The sequence below is a fragment of the Psittacula echo genome (genome assembly GCF_963264785.1).
Source record: "Psittacula echo genome assembly, chromosome: 1".
Classification (NCBI taxonomy): Eukaryota; Metazoa; Chordata; class Aves; order Psittaciformes; family Psittacidae; genus Psittacula; species Psittacula echo.
The window spans coordinates 121,889,658-121,915,145 of record NC_137735.1 but is presented as its reverse complement, the minus strand read 5'-3'; the positions used below and the strand labels follow the sequence as shown (position 1 = coordinate 121,915,145).

At 36.6% G+C, this 25,488-nt stretch overlaps 1 protein-coding gene across 4 annotated transcripts in view; it reads right to left on the bottom strand.

Moving 5' to 3' along the window:
• Positions 1–25,488, bottom strand: part of PPFIA2 (PTPRF interacting protein alpha 2) — a gene marked incomplete at both ends in the record, with an annotated part of 317,533 nt that overhangs the window by 212,589 nt on the left and 79,456 nt on the right. For 2 of the 4 annotated variants that reach the window (XM_080620700.1, XM_080620701.1), the window contains one exon: positions 2,022–2,102. The exons of the other annotated variants lie outside the window; for them this stretch is intronic. In XM_080620700.1, coding sequence (XP_080476826.1) covers positions 2,022–2,102 — 81 coding nt within the window. Of the gene's footprint in view, positions 1–2,021; positions 2,103–25,488 lie in introns of those variants that run through there. 4 annotated transcript variants of the gene reach the window in all.

The following is a 25,488-nucleotide window of genomic DNA, read 5'->3' as shown; positions in this document are numbered from 1 at the left end:
ACCAGATCAAAACAATTAACAAGAGTCATATGAAGTCCTTCTCAGCAATTACTGTATTTGCAAGCAAAGACTGAAGTAACTCAAGAAAAAAAGAGAAGATACCACAAACATGGTGGTCAAAAGCTAGGAAGCAAGGAACGACAAAGGAAGACACGGCAAGAACTGGAAAGCTGCTTCACATGGATTTCTTTATACTACACATATGCAAACAAATACATAGAAGAAAAAAATTTACAGGACATCACAGGAAAATAAAGGCTGTCTTTGGCTGATTTTTTTTTTTTTTTTTTTTTTTTTCTTAGTTTTCCCAGGATTCTTTTAGCACTGGTAACAGCAAGCTGTTCTAGAACACAAACACAGAAACACAGACTGTCCTGAATTAGCAGCTTTACATTCCAAGGTCATTTAACTCTACATTGCTTGTTAAAGTATCCAGAACACAACAGGAAATTCAGTTATATTTACTGTCCCCATAGCTTATAAATCAGCAGAAGAAATAATTTTTAGAAGACAATTTTTTATATGTGGGATAATGCCTACAGTAATCACAGAGATTACTAATAGCAACAATACATACTGTAAAAAAAATCATATACTTCATTGTTAGCTCTTACTTTCACGAAGTACCACATAATAAAATAGTCAATTTAGTATCACAATCAAGCATCCTAATTTTAGTGACTTTTTTAACTTGACACACTCAGAAAGAATACTTAAGAGCATAGCTACAGGAGGCTGTACATAATATTTAGATGTCAGTGTGTGAGAAAAGTAGTCATGCTGTAGAGGAACAGGCCTGGGGGATTCATGTCTCTAAATCACTGCCAGGATCAGCAGATCGTCACTGTTAGGAGGATGCCACACTTTCTGCACAGCCCTCAACTATCATTTGACATCACTGCAAGAAGGGCAAGACAGTACAATTAAAAACAATGGATTAAAAGAAGGCAAGAATGAAATGCAGCTATTGGACCCAGAGAATGGGGTACCTGTATTTTGTGAAAGAAGTTTGCCATGCATTTAATTAATTTTAAATTGCCTCAGATAGTTTGCTCTGGTAGCACACACAGGATATGCTAAATATTAAAGACATCACTCCACAATAACATAAAGTAACAAAAAAGACAAAGCCATCTTACAATCATGAATGGGAAGGTTATTTAAATCCTAAGTGTATCAGAGGCTGAGCTGAAAAAGCTATTGCCACTTGAGGTACTGGAGTGTTTGCATTGCCCTGCAGGGCCAGAGTGCTACAAGGAGCAGCTGGGGCAGAGAGGTTGTGGGGTTTATTATTGTTAAGTCTTAATATAGGATTACATAGTTTTCCAGAGCCAAGGCATTGAAGATTTCTTTTGATTAAATGCTACTGAAAGATGGCTTTAATGAGACTGCTTTGCACATTAGATTTAAAGCATATAATAAATTCTTACCTTTAGCTAAGCACACAAGCTTATTTACCTGCATGAGGCAAAACTTGGCTTAAAACTGAGAACCTCAATAGTCCTAACAATACATTCTGCTGTTCTGTCAACTGCACATGTATGGTTACTATCCACATGAATCAAATTAAGCATCAGCTGGTATGAAACTACATTCAGAATCAATGTGAAAAAATCCACACAGGTACAAGATTCAAAGCTTTTAAAATATTTTTCTGTATAATATGAATTTGGAATTTCTGATAATGCCAACACAGTGCTCATCTGAACTAAACAGATAGACAGTGTGGGTCCATCTAAGGAACTGTAAATCTAATGAATTGTAAGATGGTATTATTGAGAAATAAAATCAATAGCAAAATCACTGTGAATGCAATTCTATGTTTAGAAACAATCTACATGCTGATATTTTTAAGGCAGCAAACTTACTCTGATGATAGTGATTTCTTACATATTTTCTCCTACTAATACAAAACTAATTAACACATAAGCTTCTTAACCTATTAGCTACTCTTACTCAAAAGTTTACCTATCATTCAAGTACCATGAAAAATCCTTTCAGTTTTGTTAAAGTTCACTTACCTGAAAAGTATAAAACCGAGTCCCATTAGGAGGATGCACTTTAGGAGAGGCAGAGACAGTGTTCATATCCGAGAATATCATTTCTGGTCACACACACAATACGATCCACAGAGAGCTACAGATGCAGAGTAGAGTGCTAAGCTCGGAGATAAATCCTTTCATACATTTAGGGAGGAAATTGTACCAAATGCAGTCTTCCCCATCAGTTCAGATGTATAGTGACAGCACTTTGAATTCCCCACTCTTACATCTGTGAGCTAAACTGTAAGGTCATTGCTCCCTGACCTCTAGCTCAGCTAGCCCTTCAGAATGTGTGCAGTGAATAAAAATCACAAACGCCAAAGAAAAGAGAGCTAGAACCTACAGTACACGAAGCTTGTGCAGAATCTGGCAATGCTTTGGACCTGCCCATCTGTTCTCAGTGATAATCACCTCCCTCCACCACAGCCTTGCAAAGTGATTATGCTAAGCATCCCAGTTAACCAATAACACACGGTTTCATTTTGAGCAAGCATGCACAGTGAAAAACAGAGGACCTCTTCTGACTAACCTGAAGCATGCCTGGCTTTCAGTTTATAGCTCTATTTGATAACAATTTTATCATTTCAGTTGCTGACAGCTGTGTTAACACATAGCAACTTGCTTTAAATAACAGAAAAGTGGTTGGGTTTGCTTTTGTGGGGTTTTTTTGTATTTTGACTGTCTTGCCTAGATAAGAGTGTACTGCTTTCTAAATTGATATTTTTTATATTTCTTAATTTTTTGATTCTACTACAGACTGCAGATAGTGGGAAATAAACATCTGCGAGACTGTTAACAGAGCTACAGTCAGTTTAAATATAATACATATTATAAACCTCTTTTTTCTCATTCTTTTCTGTTTTCTCAGCTTCAGTCTGAATCTTTTTTTGAAAGGTTTTCCTAACTAAGTATGAGGTTGAAGTTTTACTGTGAGCCTTACTGTCCTTCACAAAGCTGCAGACCTACAGCTTAGCTTATTAGCTATAAACAATATCTTTTTAAAAAGTTATTTTGTAAGGTCAATAGTACTGTGAACACCTGCATCAAACATCCAAAAAGCAGTCAGTGCATTTTTTCTTCACACACAGATCGTTTGAACTACAGCAAGACATTAAAGGAAGTAATATTCAAAGTACTTGACACCTTTTTGCAATAAAAAATAAGTGTACCATTTACAAGAATTGAAAAGTAAGGTTTCAGTAAAGTGTAAAAAATGTAAAGTGGTTAGAAAACTAACTTTACCTATTCTATCAAGCACTTTGTATTTTATTCATAAGGTTTAAATGAGAGACAAAGAAACCACTTAAGAAATGGTGCTTTCAAAATGAAACTTGTCAAAAATCTAAAAAGCCTGATGAGTTGCAAGGCTGCCTCTGTTTTTTATTCTGTTTTATCTTAATGCTTTTAGCAAATGAAGATAATACAGTTTCTAAAGTAAAATGGCTACAAAACGAGTTGGGATAGATGCACAGATATGTCTGTTTAACTGTGTACGCCAGTGTGGCACATACCACAGTAATCACATTTTGTAAGCCAGAGAAAAAATCCTCTTAGATCCATGTCTAACAATTTCTCATAATTACCATGACACTGCTTCTATAACACTTACTGAATCAAAGCAAAACTATTGTATGGAACATTTTCTTGAGACGTAGACCTCAAATTAAAGATTATTCTCCACTTCTTGAGTACTCTTCCAGAAGATCTAGATGCTAATATTTAGAAAGGTGCCCTTCAACTGGCCAAAGGAAAATACCAGATTATTGGTAATCTGAGTATAGAATCTTTTGTTCTCAGCTGATGCTTTCTTCTTTATAATCTACCTACCAAATGTATGCTATTTCTCCACGGTGTAATGCATAGAGTTTTTTTCAGGACACTTAACATTGTTTGCCCTGAAAGATGACAGAAATTTACCTCTTAGCTTCCTCACTAAATACATAATTTGAAGAATTCATGTGCAAAATCCTATGTACATTTCTCCCACAGCCAATTACTTTCACTACTAAATAAGTGTACCTATTAGCTTGAACTACTCTTGCTTCAACATTTACACATTTTTAATCCTTGCTACTATCAGGGATATCGTAATCTCATTTCATGTTGCTACACTGACATTTGCTAAACCTTAAGGAATTTCATTCCTAAAAGATATTATCAGCATCTTTAAGAAATGGACAATACCAAAGTTGAATATAAGTGCTCTAGTGACAGTCTCAATAATGCCTTCCACTATCATAACTCTATTGCTGTATTTTGACTTGCTAGTTCCCTATTTGTTCCTCTAGGAGTGCGCATCTTCTTCTAGCTGCAGCCTTCCACTAGAAGCTCTTATTTGGATCACTGTCCACTGCCACCTAGCTGCCCATTATTTTGAAAACGTTACTGCTTTTCAAAATACTGCTCCTGATCTTTTATCTGTTGCTTTGTTTTTCTTCCATAGGTGATGAAATTTACACTTAGAAGAAAACACCAATAAGAACAGCAACAAAAAACCCAACATCCCTTCTCATCCTGTATGTAAGTTCCAACAAACACATCTCCTTAGCTAATCAATGTAGATCTGGAGAAAAGGCATGACATTAAAACTGTTGTTCTCTCTCTCCAATAACTTTGACCTTACGAGAAAATGCTTCCAGTAATGACTATAAATTTTTTAAGCTCTCCGAAAAACAAACCACCACCATATTCTTGCAGGACTCTCATGGAATCAGAATGTAATTTTGATGTACCACTCAAACAGCTTGAAAACATTTGTGAAAAACAGTGATTTTCTGAAAAACATGAAACCAGCCTTCTCTCAGGACTTGGTTAGACCATAGGTAAATTCAGTAAAGTATGAACAGATGCACAGCAGAATGTGTGTTCGCAATTACACAGACACAGACATATTTCAGAAAAGCCAGCAGCCTGAAAGCTGGGATTCAGCAATCTCCTCAGAACACAGAGCTGAAACCAGGTCTCCCATGTCTAATTGAATGCCACAACCACTAAGCTGGGTATCAAACAATATAGCCTGAAAGCGAGCAGAAAGTGGAACAGAATAAAGGAAACTGAACAGACCCAACAGGGCAAATGGAGAAACAGACCTACAGACCATATCTACAGCTCAGTGACAGAAGTAATCCCAATTCAAATACTTGCTCCAATGAGTCTTCCAATGGATGACTTAATTATTCCATGAAGTGAAAGATTTGTAGTGGAGGATAAAATAAATCTGTTATATGAAAAGAAATCCCACATGTTTAAAATTATGAGGCATGGCAATGCTCCTGAGATGGCTTTACTTGCAATTACTTTTGAATGTATGAGTTACCAAGCTCTGAACCTATATTGTATGTGTTGTGCTGACTTTACATTTTAATTAGATACCCCTCTGCAAAACTTTCAGTGTGGTATAACTGTTCTTTTTTGATGTGAGGCCTACTACTTTTTATAGTAGATACAAAAATGTAGATAAGTGTTAATATATGTAGATATATATATGCATTAAAAAAACAGTTAAGTTACACATCAAAAAGGGAATATACATATATATATTTTATATATATGTAAAAAAATATATCAGACCATTATGCGAAGTATTTTGAAAATTGAGCGACACTAATACAAAAACTTGTAGCTCTGCCTGCAGAGATGGACAAACGCACTTTTAATATGCTAGTGCTTGTGTGATATAGTTTTTCTTCAGAATATGTAGTGCAATAGAAAAGCAGATGTTTTGAGTTAAGATTTAAATCACCAGCTCATATTAAATTAGGTGAGTTATTACCCAGAAACATGGACTTTATATCACATACTGTTCTCATTTCTGTCTCTACCAGGGAAAACCATGTTAAAGAAACATACCTTCCTCCAGGATCAGGGAGAGTGTGTGATTTTCAGAACATTAGGGAGCTTTCACATTAAACCTAGACCACATCACTTTTACTTCACAGACTCACAGAAACCCTACTCAGCTTTCAACATCTACAGTCCTGTACTTTGATGTTTCTTTAATATCTGCTGTTGTAGACATCGATATAGAGGGAGTATCATACAATACATTAGTCATCTGGCTAAAATCCCCTGAATTTGCTTTAAACTGAAATACGTTAATATTTAAAGAATTCTCATCTGCAACTATTAATGGCTGAAAAGATGTTAAACCTCTACCACAATTCAAACAAAAGATACTCAAATTGCATATCAAATTGCAGTGAATATCTTCACAAAGTCACACATCACATCTAATTGTTCTCCACATCCAAACTAATTTACAATTCCTTTTAGCTCATTTAATGAAGTTATACACCAAAAGCATTTCCATTTTTTCCATCAAAAAAGCTACACAAAACCCCATTACCTGACAAATGAACATACTTCAAAGAATCTATAAAACTCATACATATCAAGTTTCAGAAACTAACCTTTCCCAGTTGGTACAGCTCCCAGAAAACCAAGTGGGAGGGAGAATTAAGGAAAATTAAACATAATACAAGGAAGTTTTTTTCACTTTCAGCCTCCTGGTACAAACAGAAAATAATTTTAGAATGGAAGACTTGTAGAAATGGATCAGCTTATCTTATTGAGAAATAAAGCCTATTATTCATTCCGTTTCTGTAATTAAGAGCTTATTATCAACATTTCACAACATTGTTCTTTGTTGCTTCGTATCTTGAATATACAAATACCAAAGCTTGTATGCAAAGTGTGTCTTAGAAAAGCATTTAAGTATGTACTGATGAGCCCTATTTTAACCTCAAATATAAGGATTTGTGTAACCTATGAAGGCAAGTACGTCAGCTGTATAAAGTGTATGTCAGCAATAGTAAAGGATAAAGCATGCCCCAACCCCTTTCAAGCACAAGAACAATGACTGAAGCTTTCAGAGGAAATGCAAAGATGAATGTAATTAATTTTTTTGAAGTACCCTTGCTCTGTTGTAGATATTGGGACATTTTACCAAGTATTGCAATTATTTTGAAAAAACTGAATGAAGTAACTATCAACTAGTGAACTTCAAACCTTCATAACTATTTTTTTTTTTTAAATGGCAAACTTCACAGTTAATTTTTCTAACGCTAACTATCTCTGTGCTATAAAAGGTCAATGAAATTAGTCACTGATTCATTATCTAAGTGAGTTTATAAATACAGGAGCTAATCCAGAATACATTTTCTACAACCTATCAAGTATGCAGTCCCTAATCAGCAATCATAAAATGCAACCACAACAGAAGTAAGTCCAAAAGACACAATGCCTGATTTTGCTGTTTGTTTGCTTGGGCAGAAGCAAAATTCCCCTTCCTCTTGTACAATCCAGACAGGCAATCGCTGACCACAGTCAAGACTCTTGTACAGCAGTGGCTACAATAATCTAGTCATCATAGGTATGAGAAATTAATTCTCACACTCTGAAGATTTACGGATTAAATGGTTCTTTATCTGGCTTCCTTTCTGCATAGTTCAACAAAGCTGGGATGAAATATCTAAAGCACCATTCTGTTTTTCTTTAAACACTTCAACTCCTCAGCACTGGATCTGTATTTCCTCTATAAAACTTGATCAGTAAATCAAGATTGTATACAGAAGCTCATTAGGTAACTGAAATGAACCTGATATAAACACTGATTTTATCTATTTTTAAGTTATGTGTTGATGACAGTAACTCACTGAGTGAATCTAAAAAAAACCTGAATGAAAACATAGAACTTGAATATAGAGAAGAGTTCTGGATACTGAGCACAATGTGAGAGAGGAGGAGAGGATGGCTGAGTTGCAAGAAGGTGTAATGAAACAACAAAAAATTGAGGAAATATCTGTACCACGAAGTTGTATCTTACCTGATTTGAACAGATACATACTTTTCTCTGTGACTTGTGCTTCAACTGCTCAAAGCCCAGATACTAAACTACATTTAGTACACAACCTGTGTTCTCTGCCATTCACTTTGATGCCAAGAATGACTGTATTTCTATTTTGTGGCATAAATACATATTTCATTAAAAGTCTTGAGACTCATTGGAATTAAAGACACTTTTTCACGTAGAATCATAGCAGTGACTGTATTTATGAGTATTCTTAATAAAATTCCAGTCAAATCTAACATTAAATCTTGCTGAATCAAGACGAAGACCTCCAAAATAATGTGATCCCAGATGGTAGCAAAGAAATGTGAAAACAATCAGCTTGCTATTTCACCCTGCGCCCTATCAATTAGGTATCACTTTTGTTATTTGCATCCTTTAAGTTGTTTGGATTGTAACATCACACACAGTTACTTGGCAAAATAAGAGCCATCTCTTACCAGTAAATGTAGCATCTAAATCACATAAATTATTGCAAAGGATCACAGTACATTAAGGATGAAATTATGAAAGAACATAAGAGATGATAATCATTGGCTATGTATCATCCTTAGCAGAAAGGTTTTTTCTTTTTAAGTGACCATCTTACATTATGTGCCTTATCATGAGGTTAAAAATAGGATGAGGGCTTAATGATGGAAAACCAAAAGAAGACACAAGTTTGAGATAACGTGTTCAAGCACTACAACTTAGCACAGCTCGCTATGAACAGATATCCTGCCTAAACTGCCTCTCCTTCCTTCAAAACAAATTTTTGCTTCCTAATGGTATTATTTTATCCATTTTCATCCTATTAATTTATTTTATACAGATCCTGCAGTCTTTACATACACTGAGATATATCCTGTTCCACAAGTATAAGAGCTATTCAGAGAGAAACTACTAATGAAAATGAACAGCAGAATTGTGCTTAGATGATAAAGGCTGTCAGGAAACTTTGTGCCAAGACAATTGTCTTTGTCGTTTATTTCTGGTTTTGCTCCATCTGGTAAATAGCTTTTGTCTGACTGATGAAAGTTTTTAAACTGGTCCTTTGAGTAAGAACTTAAAGAACTGAATCAAAAGTTAAAATTCACAACTGATTAGTCTCATATTTTACATGGAAACTGGGAATACTCAAGTAAGGATTGTGGATATAAGTAGGCCTTTTCAAAAGAACATGTTTGTTTTCTTTTTCAATTAAAATGTCATCATATTTCCATAATGTCAGTGAATACATTTCTGAATTAACTGAACATAAACTGGAGAAACATGGATAACCAGAACTAACCCACAAAACTGCATGAACATGCCTTCTTTCGTACTGTGCAAGTAATGAAATATTACTGATGTTCTTGCAGCTAACTAGATAAATGATTCTGAATGGGATTACAACCCTTGGAATGGGAATCTGCTACAGGACTGCTGAAAGGAACAATATTTACAGTCATACTTCTAAAAGCAGTAATTAATTTGGTTGTTTAATTGACGATATCTTTCATCTGATTTCAAGGATGCTCAGTTTTTCAATAGCCTCTCCAAGTTGCTTCAGCCCTGCTGATGCTGTTACGTGCTATTTTGAGCATCAGGTCTCACTGTTGTACACATAACAAGCCAGGCACTTGGAGTGACTGCAAGTTTGAAAACCTCAGACCTGTTGCTCCTACTCTATTCACAAAATGTAGTCTTCTACAGATGATACAAAATTCCTATTTATAGCTAGTGACAAGGAATCAAACCTTCTAGCACTTTCCTGTAGGTACATACCACAAATCAGTAATAACATATTAGCTTGAAAAGACTTCGAGACATTGGTATAGTGTATGCCTCTTCATTGTCATACATACAGCCTTATAAAGATAAGCAGGCATGGAAGACAGCAGAAACAGCATCTCTTCTAAAAATATATCCGATTTCTTCTGCACTTGTCCTTAACCTCTTGATGCCATTTTCCCTATCAAAAGTGCAGTGGGAGTGTTTGTGTACTGACACTGTCTAAAATTATCTTTCCAACACAGAAAAGATATGGGATTATAAAACAAAACAGTCAATACTGTCCTGTGGGCAAATGGCTGTTCCAGCTTTTGACTCAGCAGCCTCCCATTTCCCCTTACAAGCTATTATAAAAATATAGAACAATCCAGCAACTGCATACCTATTAAGTAGAAGAAAACTTAGAGCATTTCCCTGGGAAGAAAAGGGTGATACACAAATATAGTTGAGTACTTTTCCAGTACTAGGAAATGTGAATTCAAATTTTTATTTATTTAATTTTTAATTCAGTCTTGGGCAATCATAGAATATGCAGTGGTGATTAATGCTCATTTAGTGTTCATTTTCAATTATCATATTTATCTTCCTGAAATTTCTGTAAAAAAAGGTAAAAGGCAAAAATTTAAAACCATAATTTTCCTAATCTCTGGGCTGAATGGCCTCAAAACATGCTAAATCCCCAAAAAACGACTTTCTAAACCTTCACAATAGCCATCTTCATGCTTTACTAAACACATTTTGGGGAAAAAAAAAAAAAAAGTAGTATAGAATATAAAGTATCACAGTATTTATAAGACATAAGAAAAATGACAGTGTTTTTTTCTTTCCTTTCTGCATTCAGTATGGATGATGTGACAAAAAAGAAAGATTTCCCTTCATTATTCATCATGCAACTGACTAAGAAGCATTATCCATGATTTATCTTGCCATACATTTCAAAAGTGCCATAAACTTATAAAGTGTCATATAAGTTATTAACATTCTCATAGCTTAATCTGTATCTTTAGCTAGAAAATCAAGATGAAGATGGATCAACTATGATCCATCTTCAACTCCAGACAATCAACTATGATCCATCAAATATGATTCTAACAATTAACAAATGTGTGTGCCAAATTAACTGAAGAAAGAACTGTAATTATTAAAGATCACAGTCTAAAAGCATACATTTGGATTGGACAGTCAGGAAAAAATAGCTACTTGACTGGAGCATAAAAACGTAGTCAAACTGAAATTAAACACTGCAATACTAACACAGTACTGCTCTCATCTTTTAAAAAGATCTTGTCCCTTCTGTGTGGTAGCAGATGACTACTGCCTGGTGTTCTGCACTTGTCACTCATGTGGAAAATGCTGAAAACTTAGTGGTAGGACTACAAAGATGACAGATCAAAAGACAAGCATTATCCATGCACAGAAAGCCTCAGGTGGAGTGATATCAGGTGGGAAACTGAAAAGTCCTTGCTGCTATCGCTTGCTTTTGAGCAAGGACTACATCCCCACATTGAAAGCTCTTTGCCAATGTATGTAAGGTAGCTTCTCCATTTCCCTTACAAGCAACGGCAGAAATGAACATCAGCGTCTTCTGGTGGGCTTTACTTGCAGTGTAAATGCCAGTGTTTCTGCTGTCTCTGCATTACCAAAAGCTCCCTTAAGTCAATAAAGACAGGAACTTTCAAGGGGCACTGCTTCTGACCTATTTTAGATGTCTATTTTAATTTGAGATGAATCACACCACAGAGATGGGAGGCAGTAAAGACAGAAATGCCTACGCTCTAGATATCTGAAGTTAGGTGCAATGAATCCTACCCTGGCAGCCCAAACTAAATGTTAAACAAGTCATCAAAATATGACCAGAAAACATGATAATGAAGGACAAAAAAGCCCACCACAGGTTAAGTACGCCTGAGAGAAATTTACTATTAAAAATACCTATGCAAAACAAAACCAAAATCACACAAACCAGAAAATGGCTTTTTGTACTTGCCTAAAACAAATGATGTGAAAAGCAACATCTGCAGCAACAAACTCACAGTCCCATCCAGGTATAGTCTGCCGTTATAAACACATGCAAGATTAACATCCCAGACTAAGATACAGAACATTATGGAGCACAGCAAAATTACTTATGTTTTATAAAAGGAGATACTGTGACACAAACAAATTAAGTCACACCTACAAGGTTACATAACATAGCATTCTCAGGCCAGGCAGTTGCTATTTCTTCATACTTTGTGTTCATTTCATATTCACTGCAGCATAAACATGCCTTATGTACATTAAATGGACCCAATATACATTCATTATGATTCAAAGCTCAGAATTGTCTTTAGAATTTCATAAAATATCAAGCAGCTTTAAATTTTTATAAATGTCAAGTAGTGGCTATGTTAATTAATATGTTCTTAAAGTATCATAGGACATCTGTAAAAATTGTAGAGCACCATATATATAATGAACTTAAGACATATATAAAATAAATGCACCTGTGGCTAATAGAATAGTAAAATCACAGTATTGGTCATATATAGAAAATTTTCCTAATTGAAATGCATTAGGAAGAATTTTCATTTGGAAAAAATAAAATGGCACAAGCCAACCACATATTTAACCTGTATTATTAACATATAAAAGTTTAGTCCTTTCTCGAGTCTGATGCAGGATGTATTCTCAGCAATACTTTATGGGAAAGATACCTATAGAAAAATCATACACAGAATATAATTTGTTTGACTTGATGAGTTTTAAATATTTTAATCTCTCAACTACACTGACTGGCCTCTATTCTGTTAAGAAAATAAATAGACACATTTACTGTAGCTCCTCTATAGCAGTTACATTTTACATAAATAAGATGTGGTTTATTTTTCCTTTAACCAAACAGTGCTAATACCGACAGCCTCTCTTCACTTAAAATTTCCTCTTACCCCTAATAATTTTCACTATCTGTCTCTACATCGCCAGATAGCAGCTTACCATGACAGAATATGTCTTGCTCCTTCTCTGCACATCCAGATGGAAATCAAAAGGAAACATTTTATCTTACTCCTACTCCCGTCCATTTACCAAGACTCCAAACCTTCTAGTTGGCGCGTAGAGAACAGCACTGAAATTGAAGTTAACTGTAGTTTGCTAAGATTGAACAACATTACACCTCAGAATAAACAGGTGGCATACAAACCAATCTAGACAAGCACAAACATAAATTATAACTCAAAGCATTTGGACACTGACCATGCAAGAAATTTCATCAAACAGCAGAAAGGTTTTCTACATTTGCACTGTCTAACTGAAAAATCTAAGATGACCATAGATGTGGTTTGACAGACAAGCAAGACAGAACAGTTGGGAAAATAAATCACAGATGAGTCAACAATTTAAATAAAACTTGTGATTTTATTTTTTAAAAATTTCAAATGACTCATTCATGATTATATCCCCATAATTTTCCATTACATACACTTCATCTTATAATATCTGAACGACGAACTTGGTTTCTTTTCCAGATAAACAAGATATTTTATTGCTTCACGTCTTTGAACTGTTCACATATTAACCACTGAACTCTTCATTTGATTTACAAGAACCTTCAAAAAGTCTTTCTAATTTCTGTAATTTCATTTTTGCAATTAATGCATCTAAAAGGTAAAATGGTAAACAGCTATTAGAGAAGAAAATGTCCATTATGGAACACTGAATGCTACAGTTAGATTAAAAATGACATGTCACATCATGCTCCATGGTTAAAAATCATCCCTTTTCATGAGTGCTAAAAATAAGCTTTTACTATTATCAATAACTTTCAACAAGCACAAATACGTTTCATAGACACCTTTTCACAGACTTTTTTTTAGCTCGGTTGTTTCTTGTTTTAGTTTACGCAAAGATCATCCTCCTAACCAATCTCATCCCAACTGTTACTGTGTTTCAGTGTTACTGACCATCTCCGGAGCTGCTATCTGAGTCACTGGAGACATTAACAGGGCAAGAAAAAGGCAGGCAAAACCTGTCAAAACTGAAGTATAAGTGGTAGCAGACTTGGCATGGAGGCTGTGACACCACTACAGAAGAAAGGAAAGCTGTATTTATAGGAGTAGACTAAATGTGCTTCGGAAAGTTCCAAATCGTTGTGGCCAGTTGGCACAGGAGAGTGCAGGGATGTGCTAGTCAACACAGAAATGTCCAAAGAAGCTTCATGCAAACTGCTTATTGGAATGGTTCCTGCAGTGATCCTGTTCTCACACCATACCTTGGAATTGCCTAGAAAAAGTCAGTCAGTGTAAATGAAAAGCGTGCCAGGGTATGGGCCAATAGATTACAAATACAGATGATTGTGTCTGACCATCCAGGAACATTTCCCGGTACTGTTAGGTTTACCAGTATATAAACATGTCAAACCTTTCCAGAATTTTTAAAGTTATGGCACATAATAAAAGATTTCATTAATTTCCAGTCTTGCTATTGAAAATCATTTGGTGCTTAGGGTAAGATTTAAAGATAGAATACGAATGATCAAAATTAATCAACTATTTCTAAAACTTCAATCAAGATAAATCATACTGGGAGCAGTGTGTCAATTTTTTTAATGGAGAATACATCATAATTGGGGAGAGAATGCAGATTGGTATGACATAGATGATGGATACCTTTAGTTCATTTCACTGTTATCCCTAGCTGTTGATGTAAAACAGCATGTGCTCTGCCTGGATCATCTATAGAAGATCACTGATTCCTGGCAGCTGTGCTGCCAAGTCTTCAAGGCTCTTTTTATGCAATTCATCTAGAACAAACTTGGCACAAGCTATATTGTCTAGACATACTGCAATCATATCTCCATTATACAGAGTGCACATAGCCTGAAACAAAACCTGAGAGAATGGGGAGATGTAAGTTCTCAAAATGTTACAATTTTTTTATATGCTTATCTATGCAGAATATTTTGAAGACTCTCCACAGTTAATGATGAAACAACATGTGAAATGTGAAAGATTCAGGCACAACTTTATCACAAGCAGCAAACAAGGATAAAAAACATAAGGGACTCAAACTAAATCACGAAGCACATAATGTGTACAGCACAGTTAAAAAATATACGGGAAACATAACACATACACAAAAAATGCAAAGACACAAAGCCCAACAGACAGACAGAAGAACAAACCAAACCAAACCAAACCAATACCATGTAAAGTCATATGGGAGCTGTCAAGAGCATGCAAATTATCTTGAATTTCAAGCAAATACTTAGAAACTCATATATCTTAATAATCTTTAAAAATTAGAAGATAAAGCAGGAAAGGCTACAAATTGAAAAGATAAAAGAGTTTTTCCTGTTAAAGGAAAAACCTGATTGCAAAGAACCCACAAGAATAGCCAAATGTAAAAAGATATAAACAAAACATTACACAAGGTTTACGTGTGTCTTGCAATCAGATGTTACGACTCAGATGAATACAGTTAATGATACAGAAATAGAATTGGCCAAATGAAAGAAGTATCTTGAAGTTAGACGGAAGTTTCAGTCCTAGAATAGAAGAACAGTAGCTCAGTGTGGAAAATGATTGGTCTAGGAGAAAGTTCAGCTCTTATAATGTAAATTACACACAATTTATACAACATGAGTGGTCTAGCCACGAGGGATCATATCATAAGCAGACATTCCTAGAAAAGCATAAGTCTTAGCAATATTTAAAGAGGATGACAGAAAGCTATTGAAACACTGTCTCATTTAAGTTTCATATTCTTTCCCCTTGTTATTTCCCTTATCATTCTTATTATTGGTGGTAGTGGTAGTAATTTTGTATTGTACCTCAGTTACTGGACTGTTTTTATCCCAACCCATGGGATTTACATTCTTTCCATTCTTCTCCCCATCCCTCTGGGAGCCAGGGGGAAGAATGGGGGAGTGAGCAAGTGGCTGCGCGGTTCTGAGTTACCAGCCAGGCTTTAAATGATGACAGTGGCTCAAGTTTAGGACTCGGCACTCTGCCTTTTTGAACCTCATGCTATTGGCTTCAGCCCATCAATCCAGCCTGTCTATGTTTTCCTTCCAATAATTGTTATACTTTTATGTATTCTATTCTAAGCATTAAATCTCTGTAGTATGGAGGTGTTTCTCTCTCCAGAAGAAGTTGCATAGAATTATTAGGTTGGCTTGTTTTCTTGATTTTCAAGACAATCAGGACAGATCTTCATTAACAATTTCTAACCTGAACATATTTCCAGACTTCTTTTAAGTTTCCCAAAATTCACCATCATGAACTACTCTGAGATCTGATATCTTTCATTTTCTCCTGACACAGTTTTAAAAATATTTTTGACATTCTGATGTTGCTTCCTGAAGACGAAGGTATTGCATTTAACTTAGACTTTCTAACAACCACTCAGAAATAACTGGATTTCTCTATATTGCCATTGCATCCCAGTGATTAAAAGTCTTATTTCTTTTGTGCAGCTTGAGATGAGGTTGTTTTTTACTTTCCAGTACATATCAGTAACTCTGAATGACACTAGCAAATTGCAGCCAAAACTGTCAGTTAATTTTACATTCAACATGAAGTACCTTACACAACTTTTTGTGGATTTTTTAGCTAACTCAGTATTATATGACCAAAGAAATCTGTCATTCTTGCTGGGAGTGACTGAGACCTGAAAATGTTAGATGGTCTTAAGATTTAAGGACAGAGACCATGTGTGAAGACCAGCACTTGACTCTCTGTTAAGATTTATGCTTATGTTGACCATTAAATTTGACCAAAATCGCACAAGTTGTCTGTAGCAGAGGCAGAAGGGCATGCTTCAGAGGAGCATGCAACTTCTTTAACCAGAAGGCAGGCTTTTTCTTACTCTGCTCTCTTCTCACACTCCAGCATCTTAACAGCTGTAATCAGTGACACAGCCGAGCCCAAAAGACAACAGCCTCCTTCACTAAGTGTTCCTGATTTAATCACCACAGTACAGATCATACTGAATCTTGCAGGCGGAAGCACTACATAAAACTGTAGGCACCTCTGCTTGCAAAAATTGAGTCTTTTAACTTAATTCCTTTTTTCAGTCTGATTGTTTCACAAATTATTTCACCCTTCAGCAACATGCAGCTACAAGCAGCTGACCCTGGAAAAGCAATTTTTAATTAAAACCTGTTTTTCCTCCCCTTCTTTTTTTTTCAGTTAATGATTGCCAGAAGGTTTTGCTAACCACAGGTCCTTTCCAATGCACGCTGAGCATCCTCCTATCTTATCACCTCCTGCAGAAATGATGGGTGCTCAGCATCTATGATAAGTGAGAGGACATAGATATTTTTCCGGCAACTGAGCTGTGCTAAATGAAAAATATTCACTGATAAATTCTCATTTTGTCATCAGCTCTTCATTAAAAGAAAGTATTTACAGCAGTGAATAATACTTCCCTAAAACCCTGGAAGTATAGAACAAAAAGTTCTGCATCAGTTATAATGGTAAATAACTTGACAGGATGTTAATGATTTAACAGTTTTAAGTGTTTTCTAAGCCAGCTCTTAAAGGTGTAATATATATTAATTCATAATAATTTACTTCATGATTGATTGGGGGTTTAGGACCTAAGTTTGAGCTAGGATCATGTGGCTAAATTCAGAGCACTGGATGTTTTTACTCATTCATTCATTCATTCATTCATTCATGAAAAGTGATTAACTATATTGTCTTTAAAAATGCTGCTGTCAAAAGTACACTGGACCTTTTCCAGCAGAAGAGTTATTTTCCAAATTAATATTTTTTATCTATGGATTTGGTAGGTTATACAATGAAAATCTTCTGGTTTAAAACCTAGAGTTTCTTTCCCATGTTTATTGTCTTATTCAGGAATTTGGAGAGCTATATTTTATAGAAACAAATAACAAAATGTTGCTTTAGTTAAAATGTAGTTGGCTCAGTCCTCATTTCGTATTTTGTTCTGATGATGGCAGAACACAGGTGTTGTGTCTATGGCTATTCAGAAATGTTACTATCCACAGAAAAGTAAAAAATGGTACAGTTCCATGCAGCTCTTTCTGCTCTGTAGACTGTGATGCAAAGAAAAGAAAGTAATTTTACTCCTTTCCTCCCCCTGATACAGTAAGTACCACTGACCTAAACCCTGCAACAAACACACACACTATGAACACTGAAAACAGCAAATACATCTCCCATCACTTAGAATAAACTACTATGTTAGGTAAATACTATACTACATAAGTATAACATTTCAAAATATATATGAGTATAGCTGTTTTCAAAACTGTTACAAAGCGAAGGCTGTCACACAGAACAGTGTTTCTGCTGACACAGGATATTGCTGCACAGGTATTGCAAAGATGACACAGGGGAAAAGATGGCTTAGATTGGAAGATGAGGAGGTTTTTCCATCAAACTAGGCTACATAAACAAATGGATGAGGGAATAACAATGAACTGGTTACACAAGTAATATAAAAAAAATAGACTTCATGTACCATCCCAGTGAGGAGTTAGCCCTCTTGCATTGGGCTTTCCCTGCAGTTCAGCATACAGGCATCTTAATGTACTTGTAGGTGTTCAAAGGAATTGTCCAGCACAGCGAATACTAAGAAGCTATATCTTTTTCTACTTCATCTAATAATAAAAAAAAAAAAAAAAAAGTGGTACCAGAGCCAGCCTTTTTTTATACTATTCAATCAGCAGAGAGATAGATCTGTGAGAAGCACGAGTCCACCAGCGCTGTGTGGGATGAACAGCACCCCCTCCCAAGGTTCCAGCCAAAAACTAGAATACATTTTGGTTTCTCTTCCTGCAAGATGACATCATTGGAAGAGAAAGCTTTAGGTCTGGCGTCTGTGCTGATGTAGATTTTGCATCGCACTGTTACAAACATTTAAATACTACTCTTTCCCCTGTGTCTTGCACTGGGTTTCTGTCACTTGAGGCATTTTAAAAATCATCCTTCTCTGATGATTATGCAGTGTTGAGAATGTCTTCAGAAAAATAAAGATGTTTACTCAGAAAGTAAGGAAGGAAAACAAAGCGAAAACCAAGTAAAAACATGATACCGTAAAGGAATTCACCTTTTATGAAAGATGCAGAATTCCCATTACATTGTGGTTGTTTCTAAACCAAAACTAATTATCCCCATATGATTTACAATTGCAGATACAAAGAGAATAAATATGGGTATCAAAATATCCAGGCAAAAAAAATAAGTGTTCGACACTGTCCCACATGACATTCTTGTCTCTAAACTGGAAAGACATAAATTTGATGGATGTGCCACCCGGTAGATAAAGAATTGGCTGGATGGCCACACACAGAGTTGTGGTCAATGGCTCAATGTCCATCTGGAGACCAGTAACGAGTGGTGTCCCTCAGGGATCAGTGTTGGGACCGGTCTTGTTCAACATCTTTGTTGGCGACATGGACAGTGGGATTGAGTGTGCCCTCAGCAAGTTTGCCGATGACACCAAGCTGTGTGGTTCGGTTGATACGCCGGAGGGAAGGGATGCCATCCAGAGGGACCTGGACACCCTTGTGAGGTGGGCTGATGCCAACCTGATGAAGTTTAACCATGCCAAGTGCAAGGTGCTGCACCTGGGTCGGAGCAATCCCAGGCATGGCTACAGGTTGGGCAGAGAAGAGATTCAGAGCAGCCCTGCAGAGAAGGACTTGGGGGTGTTGGTCGATGAAAAGATGAACATGAGCCAGCTTCAGTGTGCGCTTACAGCCCAGAAAGCCAACCGTACCCTGGGCTGCATCAAAAGGAGCGTGACCAGCAGGTTGAAGGAGGTGATCCTGCCCTTCTACTCTGCTCTCCTGAGACCCCACTTGGAGTATTGTGTGCAGTTCTGGTGTCCTCAACATAAAAAGGACATGGAATTGTTGGAACAAGTCCAGAGAAGGGCCACGAGGATGATCAGGGGACTGGAGCACCTCCTGTATGAAGATAGGCTGAGAAAGTTGGGTCTGTTGAGCCTGGAGAAGAGAAGGCTGCGTGGAGACCTCATAGCAGCCTTCCAGTATCTCAAGGGGGACTACCAGGATGCTGGGGAGGGACTCTTCATCAGGGACTGTAGTGATAGGACAAGGTTAATGGGTTCAAACTTAAACAGGGGAAGTTCAGGTTAGATATAAGGAAGTTCTTTACTGTGAGGGTGGTGAGGCACTGGCACAGGCTTCCCAAAGAAGTGGTAAATGCTCCATCACTGGCAATGTTCAAGGCCGGGTTGGACAGAGCCTTGGGTGACATGGTTCTAGGGTGAGGCATCCCTGACCATGGCAGGGGGGCTGGAACTAGATGATCTTAAGGTCCTTTCCCACCCAAACCCTTCTATGATTCTATGAATCTGTGAATCATCCTATTAAAAGTCACATCAAAGTTGCACACTGGCTTTTAAATACAGGTTTTTGAAAAATGCATAAGGAAGCTGCTGATACACTTGAAAAAAAGAAAAAACACTGTATGGTTGAAGAAATTATTTTAAAATATTTATCATTATACAGGTAATTTACTGCAGAATGCACAGGTTTAATGCCATACTAATCTGTGCTCAGTATCATATACAGTAAACAGGCAGAGCATACTATGTATCTGAGATTAGAAAGTGGCCCCTCAGTCACTAAGTAGGCTTTTCTTTAAGTATATGCATATCCTATTTAAAATGTAAGAGCCCACTTTCTAATCTCCATCGAGCAGGATGCAGTTAATGGACATCTACAAACATTCAGTATTACAAAACGTGTAAATCAGGTGATTGTGCAGACATGCAGTGATATATGCCACAAATTTCATATGGACTTAGCACTAAATCTTTAGGGTAAGAATAACGAAGTTGACACTGATGGTCTGGAGGCCTATTTTCATTTTAATGCACATGGAAGTGAGGATTTATGTGCATGATTCATTTTATTCCTAGCATGACTTCTTTGTTAAATGACATTTTCCTAGCAAAATATAACATTTTAAAGAGGATTTAAGCCCAAATAACCATTGATAAACTGCAAGATATGAAAGAATTATAAAGCATTATTTCTAGTTAAAGATTGAAGCACTAAAACAACCTATTCATGTCCAGGTCTGAGAAGACAAAAGGCTGATTTTCTGCAATCGGCTGAAACCCTCCCCTGCATGTTCCAGTTTGCGAAACACCCCCAAATATCAGCAAAACAAATGGCGACAGGCAAGCTCTGACCCATCCCCTTCCCCTGACTGCCACCTGCTGCCGGGTCGGGCTGCGGCTGCCGGGTCGGGCTGCGGCTGCCGGGTCGGGCTGCGGCTGCCGGGTCGGGCTGCGGCTGCGGGGGAGCTGCCGCCGGCCTTACCTGAGCCTGCCACAGCCGCCCAGGAGCCTTTAACGATGTCTAGGGATGTTCCTTCACGTCATCAGTGCATGAAAACAGGGTTGCAAGAGAGGGAGATGGCCAGTCAATCTGGGGAGAGGTAGTCTTTCGCTGTAACAAGAATACTGCTGGGAAAAATGATGTTATGTTGAGGCTTCTCTAGGTGTTACTGCTCCTCTGCCAAGTGCTCACTACGAACAGCGTAGGGAGAGATGGATGTGTGTTGTATGACACAGATTACTCGATCCATAGCTGTTTGTGGAGACTGAAGAAAATAGTTTTTACTGGAATAAGTTCTAAAGCTCACAAGTGGGACCACTATTTGTATCCCTTGTGAAAAAATTCATACAGAACTGTATTCATGCAAGAAAACTTCTGTTTAATGCAAGATAAACAGTACAAAAGACATAATCACACCTGTTCTCTAGAGGTGGTACCACATCACTTGTATATGACATTTGTAACAGCTGTGCTATAAAGTGCAATGAGGCTGAAATATTCTTAGGATTGTCCCTGCACTAGGAGTGTGTTTCAAAATTTTCTAACTCTTTGCAGGAAAAGGTCAGTGCTATCATTTCCTGTTGAAATTATTACTGCGGAACCATCCAATCATAGAATATCAAAACATGCGAAACACTGCCATTTGTTGTCAGCAATCTTGATTCATGGTATGTCCCTACAGTTACCTTAAGCAAAATGATGGACTAGTGATCTGGGAGAACAAATTTTCTCCTTCTCTGCAAGTGGGTGGTAAAATACAAAGAGAGCACATGACAAGGAAAACAAATGCTGGTGGGAGTCACCTCTTCTCTGAGTCACAGGATCACATGGAGCACCACCAGCTCCACACAGGCAGGGGATCCACCTCAGCACCCAACTAGGTCAAAGGGAACCTACAGGAATCATAAAGAACCCCCAAAATCCCCACTCCAGAATGGTAAGAAACCTGAAGCGACAGAATCTCTGAAACTGGGAAATTTGTGTTAGATGCAGAGTTTCTCTAGACTTCTAGCTGTGTTGGAGTCAGAAGCAATCAACTTATGCATGAAACATGTAGATGTGTCGTATTCTACACATATTCTTAAAGCTCTCAAATGCCCAATTGCAAACACAGACTGCCTGCAGAAGTGGAACCAAGGAAAAGAACTTGTGAGAACCACCAGAAAGCTGACAGATCTAAGAACTAACTGATTTTCAAAAAAATGGTCAAAGATTACACTGTACAAAAGCAAATTCAGGCAAACTGAAGCCTAGTGACTCAGGGCTCTAAAAAAGAGAAGCAGTAGGCAGCAGCACCAAGCACAGTGCAAGCCAGGGACAAATCTACAGAAAATTATCAAAGATAACACACAGTATAGCATGGAAATTGTGGTTTGTTGGCCACACAAAGACTGTGGCTTAAATTTAAGTAGTAGATGACTGCTTTTTTTTTGTTTGCCAAATATTAGACAAGACCTTAACATTCACCTCATCAAATTATGCCAGAAAGTTTTATCCAGCTTTTGGCAAACAAACATTTCCTTATGACTATATGTAAAAATAAGTAAGTGCTTCATGTAGAAGGTTTAAACATAATTTTCCTGTCAGCTGGCATGTAATTGTTTTAATGACTTCTCTGGATGAGTATGAACCCTGACAAATTATATAATACAGGGCTGGATTTTTGAAATTACTTTGATACATATAATAAAATGGAAGTTAACAACTCCTCCTGGTAGTATTTTACAAGTTTGAGTAACTTTACAAAGCCTGGATCATTACAGAAACTAGAATTTCTTGTACTTGGGGAAGGAGGGAAACAAGAAGGGTTTTTTTCTGAATTTATTTTAATGCAGTTGCTGTTCATATTGAAATTTCAATATTATGCAGCAACAGCAGAATATATAAAAGAACAACATATCAAACCTTCAAGCAGTCTTCTAGTTAAGAAATAAGGAATCATGGGAAGAAAAGTCCTTAGAAAAAGCAAAGATAAAATTACACCACCTTCCTTCCATCTCCAGTAGGGCTGTGGCTGTTAAATTCCAGGCAGATGTATTTAGATGTGTGATTTCAGAAGGAGGCACCCCTCAAATACACAACCAAAAGAGGAAAAGCTGTTCCTAACACTAAGAAACTTTTCACACATCTTAAACATGAACAGACGTGAGTAAAGGCAATGATTTTCTGAAACTACAGGAAGTGGTATGTATATCCAATTCTAGTATTCTGCCTTTTTCACAAATGGAGATTCAGTCACATACATTACACCTTTTGCAGGCTGCAACATTAGCTCACACTACTAACAAAAATCATTTGCACTGCTATACTGGATTGTGATTTGCAGTGGCTGAGACAAAAGCACATCTTCATTTCTGTCACAACATGAGGTGACACAGGCCAAGAGTTGGCATCTCTCACCAAGTAGAGAGGTGATGATATCTGAAGCTGCTGCAGGCTTTTATTTCAGAACATATTTTTTATAGTTTTTTTGAGCAAAGTAAAAGACACAACAGTTCCCAAAAAGTGCAAAGCAGCAGCAACTAAAGACAGAAACGTAAAAAAAAAAAAAAAAAAAAAAACCCTCAGAACAGTAATTCAAAGCCAGAGAATTTAGAATATGCACAGCCTATTTCTGAGGGGTTTCACTTCCAGCATTTAGTAGGCGTCAAGTGAAAGACGAATCATTAACATCCATGCACAGAACTTTTAACATTATATAATAAAATAAATTTAAAAAAACTCTGTGAAAAATCATAGCTTACCTAAGTGCAAGATGCTAATTTCTATTTATAATTCAAAATATTAAAACAAAACAATACCCCTCCAAAAAAACCCAAACAAAACAACCCCTAAAAACCCCCAACAACCCCCCCAAAAACAACCCACCAACAAAAAGGCCATTTCTATTGTAAATGGATAGTCAAAATGACCTTCAAAATTTCTTCAATTTTCTGTGGAAACATTTATTCCTAAACATGGTTAAAGGGCAGACCAGACTGCTAGATCTCCAGTCTCCTTTACTTGGCGATACCTGTGTTTTTCTGCCATACTTGGTCAAAAAGTCTCGCAGATCGCTCAGACAAGAGTGTAATATAAAGCTTGTGCTCATTTTGATCTGTGTTCACTGGAGGGCAGACATATCAAACTTTTAGGTTTTAATATAAGCTTTTAGCCTAAATACACAAACAACCACTACCAAAGCACAGACAAAATACACTTACCAGGAGAGAAACAAAGGTATCACCATGATCTGTCATGTTAACTTACCCTTCAACAATAGTATGAACAAACCGCTTTCTAAAAAGAAAAGTACCATTTGAAGTTTTTCAGGAAGCCATGAGAAATAATCTGACTCCTTCAAAAGCTTAAATTTTTCAGGAAATTTTCTGCTTAAAAGTCATGTGTTTCTGATTTAGCACTTGTCTTACACACCATCTGACATGAAATAACAGTAGCAATCAATGCCTATATAAGATGGCTAGGATATTTAATCGGAACATAAAACTGATTTTCTTGGTTATGAGGTCCACTCTGGTAATACAAAAGGAACTTCTAAGTACTTTTGCAAGTTATTAAGTTATACCCATTTTTAGTTGCACTTCCACCAAACAAAGCAGTTATTACAAGGTTGTTATATGTTGGAAAGAGACATAAAAACGTAAATATGTTCACTTATTCATTGAATCAACTTTGGGGAATTATTCTACTGACATGCGTGTATATAGATGTATATATATGAAAATATACATCTTTTATATATATTCATGTATGTATATATATAAAAGGTTAAAATAATATCAGAGCGACAGAATATTTGTCATAGGAGAATCTCTTATGCTAAGTGAAGGCAAAAGAAATCCTGTAGTTTTGAAGCAACAAACTTTCATGCTCCTATAAAAGGCTTTTTTTTCTCACATACCAAATGATCGAAGTGAGTGTGATGCATTTGCCTGGTGGGTGATGTATTTTTACTGGGACAATTGTGCATGAACACGCAATACCAGGCCTGATTTCAAGAGCTACTGTATGCTAACAGCTCTATATTAACAGCTGGAGTAACTACACTGGAGCATCTGAGAGTGCCACATAACACATGACAATAAAATGCAGTAAAAGTGCAAAGTTTGACTGCTGATTTATTTTGATTTTATGTAAATAAGTGAAAGCTTAGTAAATTGATTAGCTTATATAAATAGAGTTAATTTATAATTTCCATTTAATAAAGCAGTTCTATTTGACATTTTTATACTAAATGACAGGAAAACAAAGCATGAAACCAGCCAGACAGTACAGAGAGGTACAGAGAAATACCAAACGTAACAAAAAGTCTAAGAAGACTGCACTTCGCCTACGGTATAACAACATTCAGTACAAACATGACTGCTTTACAATGAATGTGCTATAGGCTTAAATCCAGGCTCTAATATAGCTGGCTGTACTGCAGAGAACAGTGCTCTGGCTTCCTTTTGAAGGCCATTCCCTTGGTCTATCAAACAAAACTTGTAGTCTAAAATAATTTCTGTGTAGGAATCATAAACCTG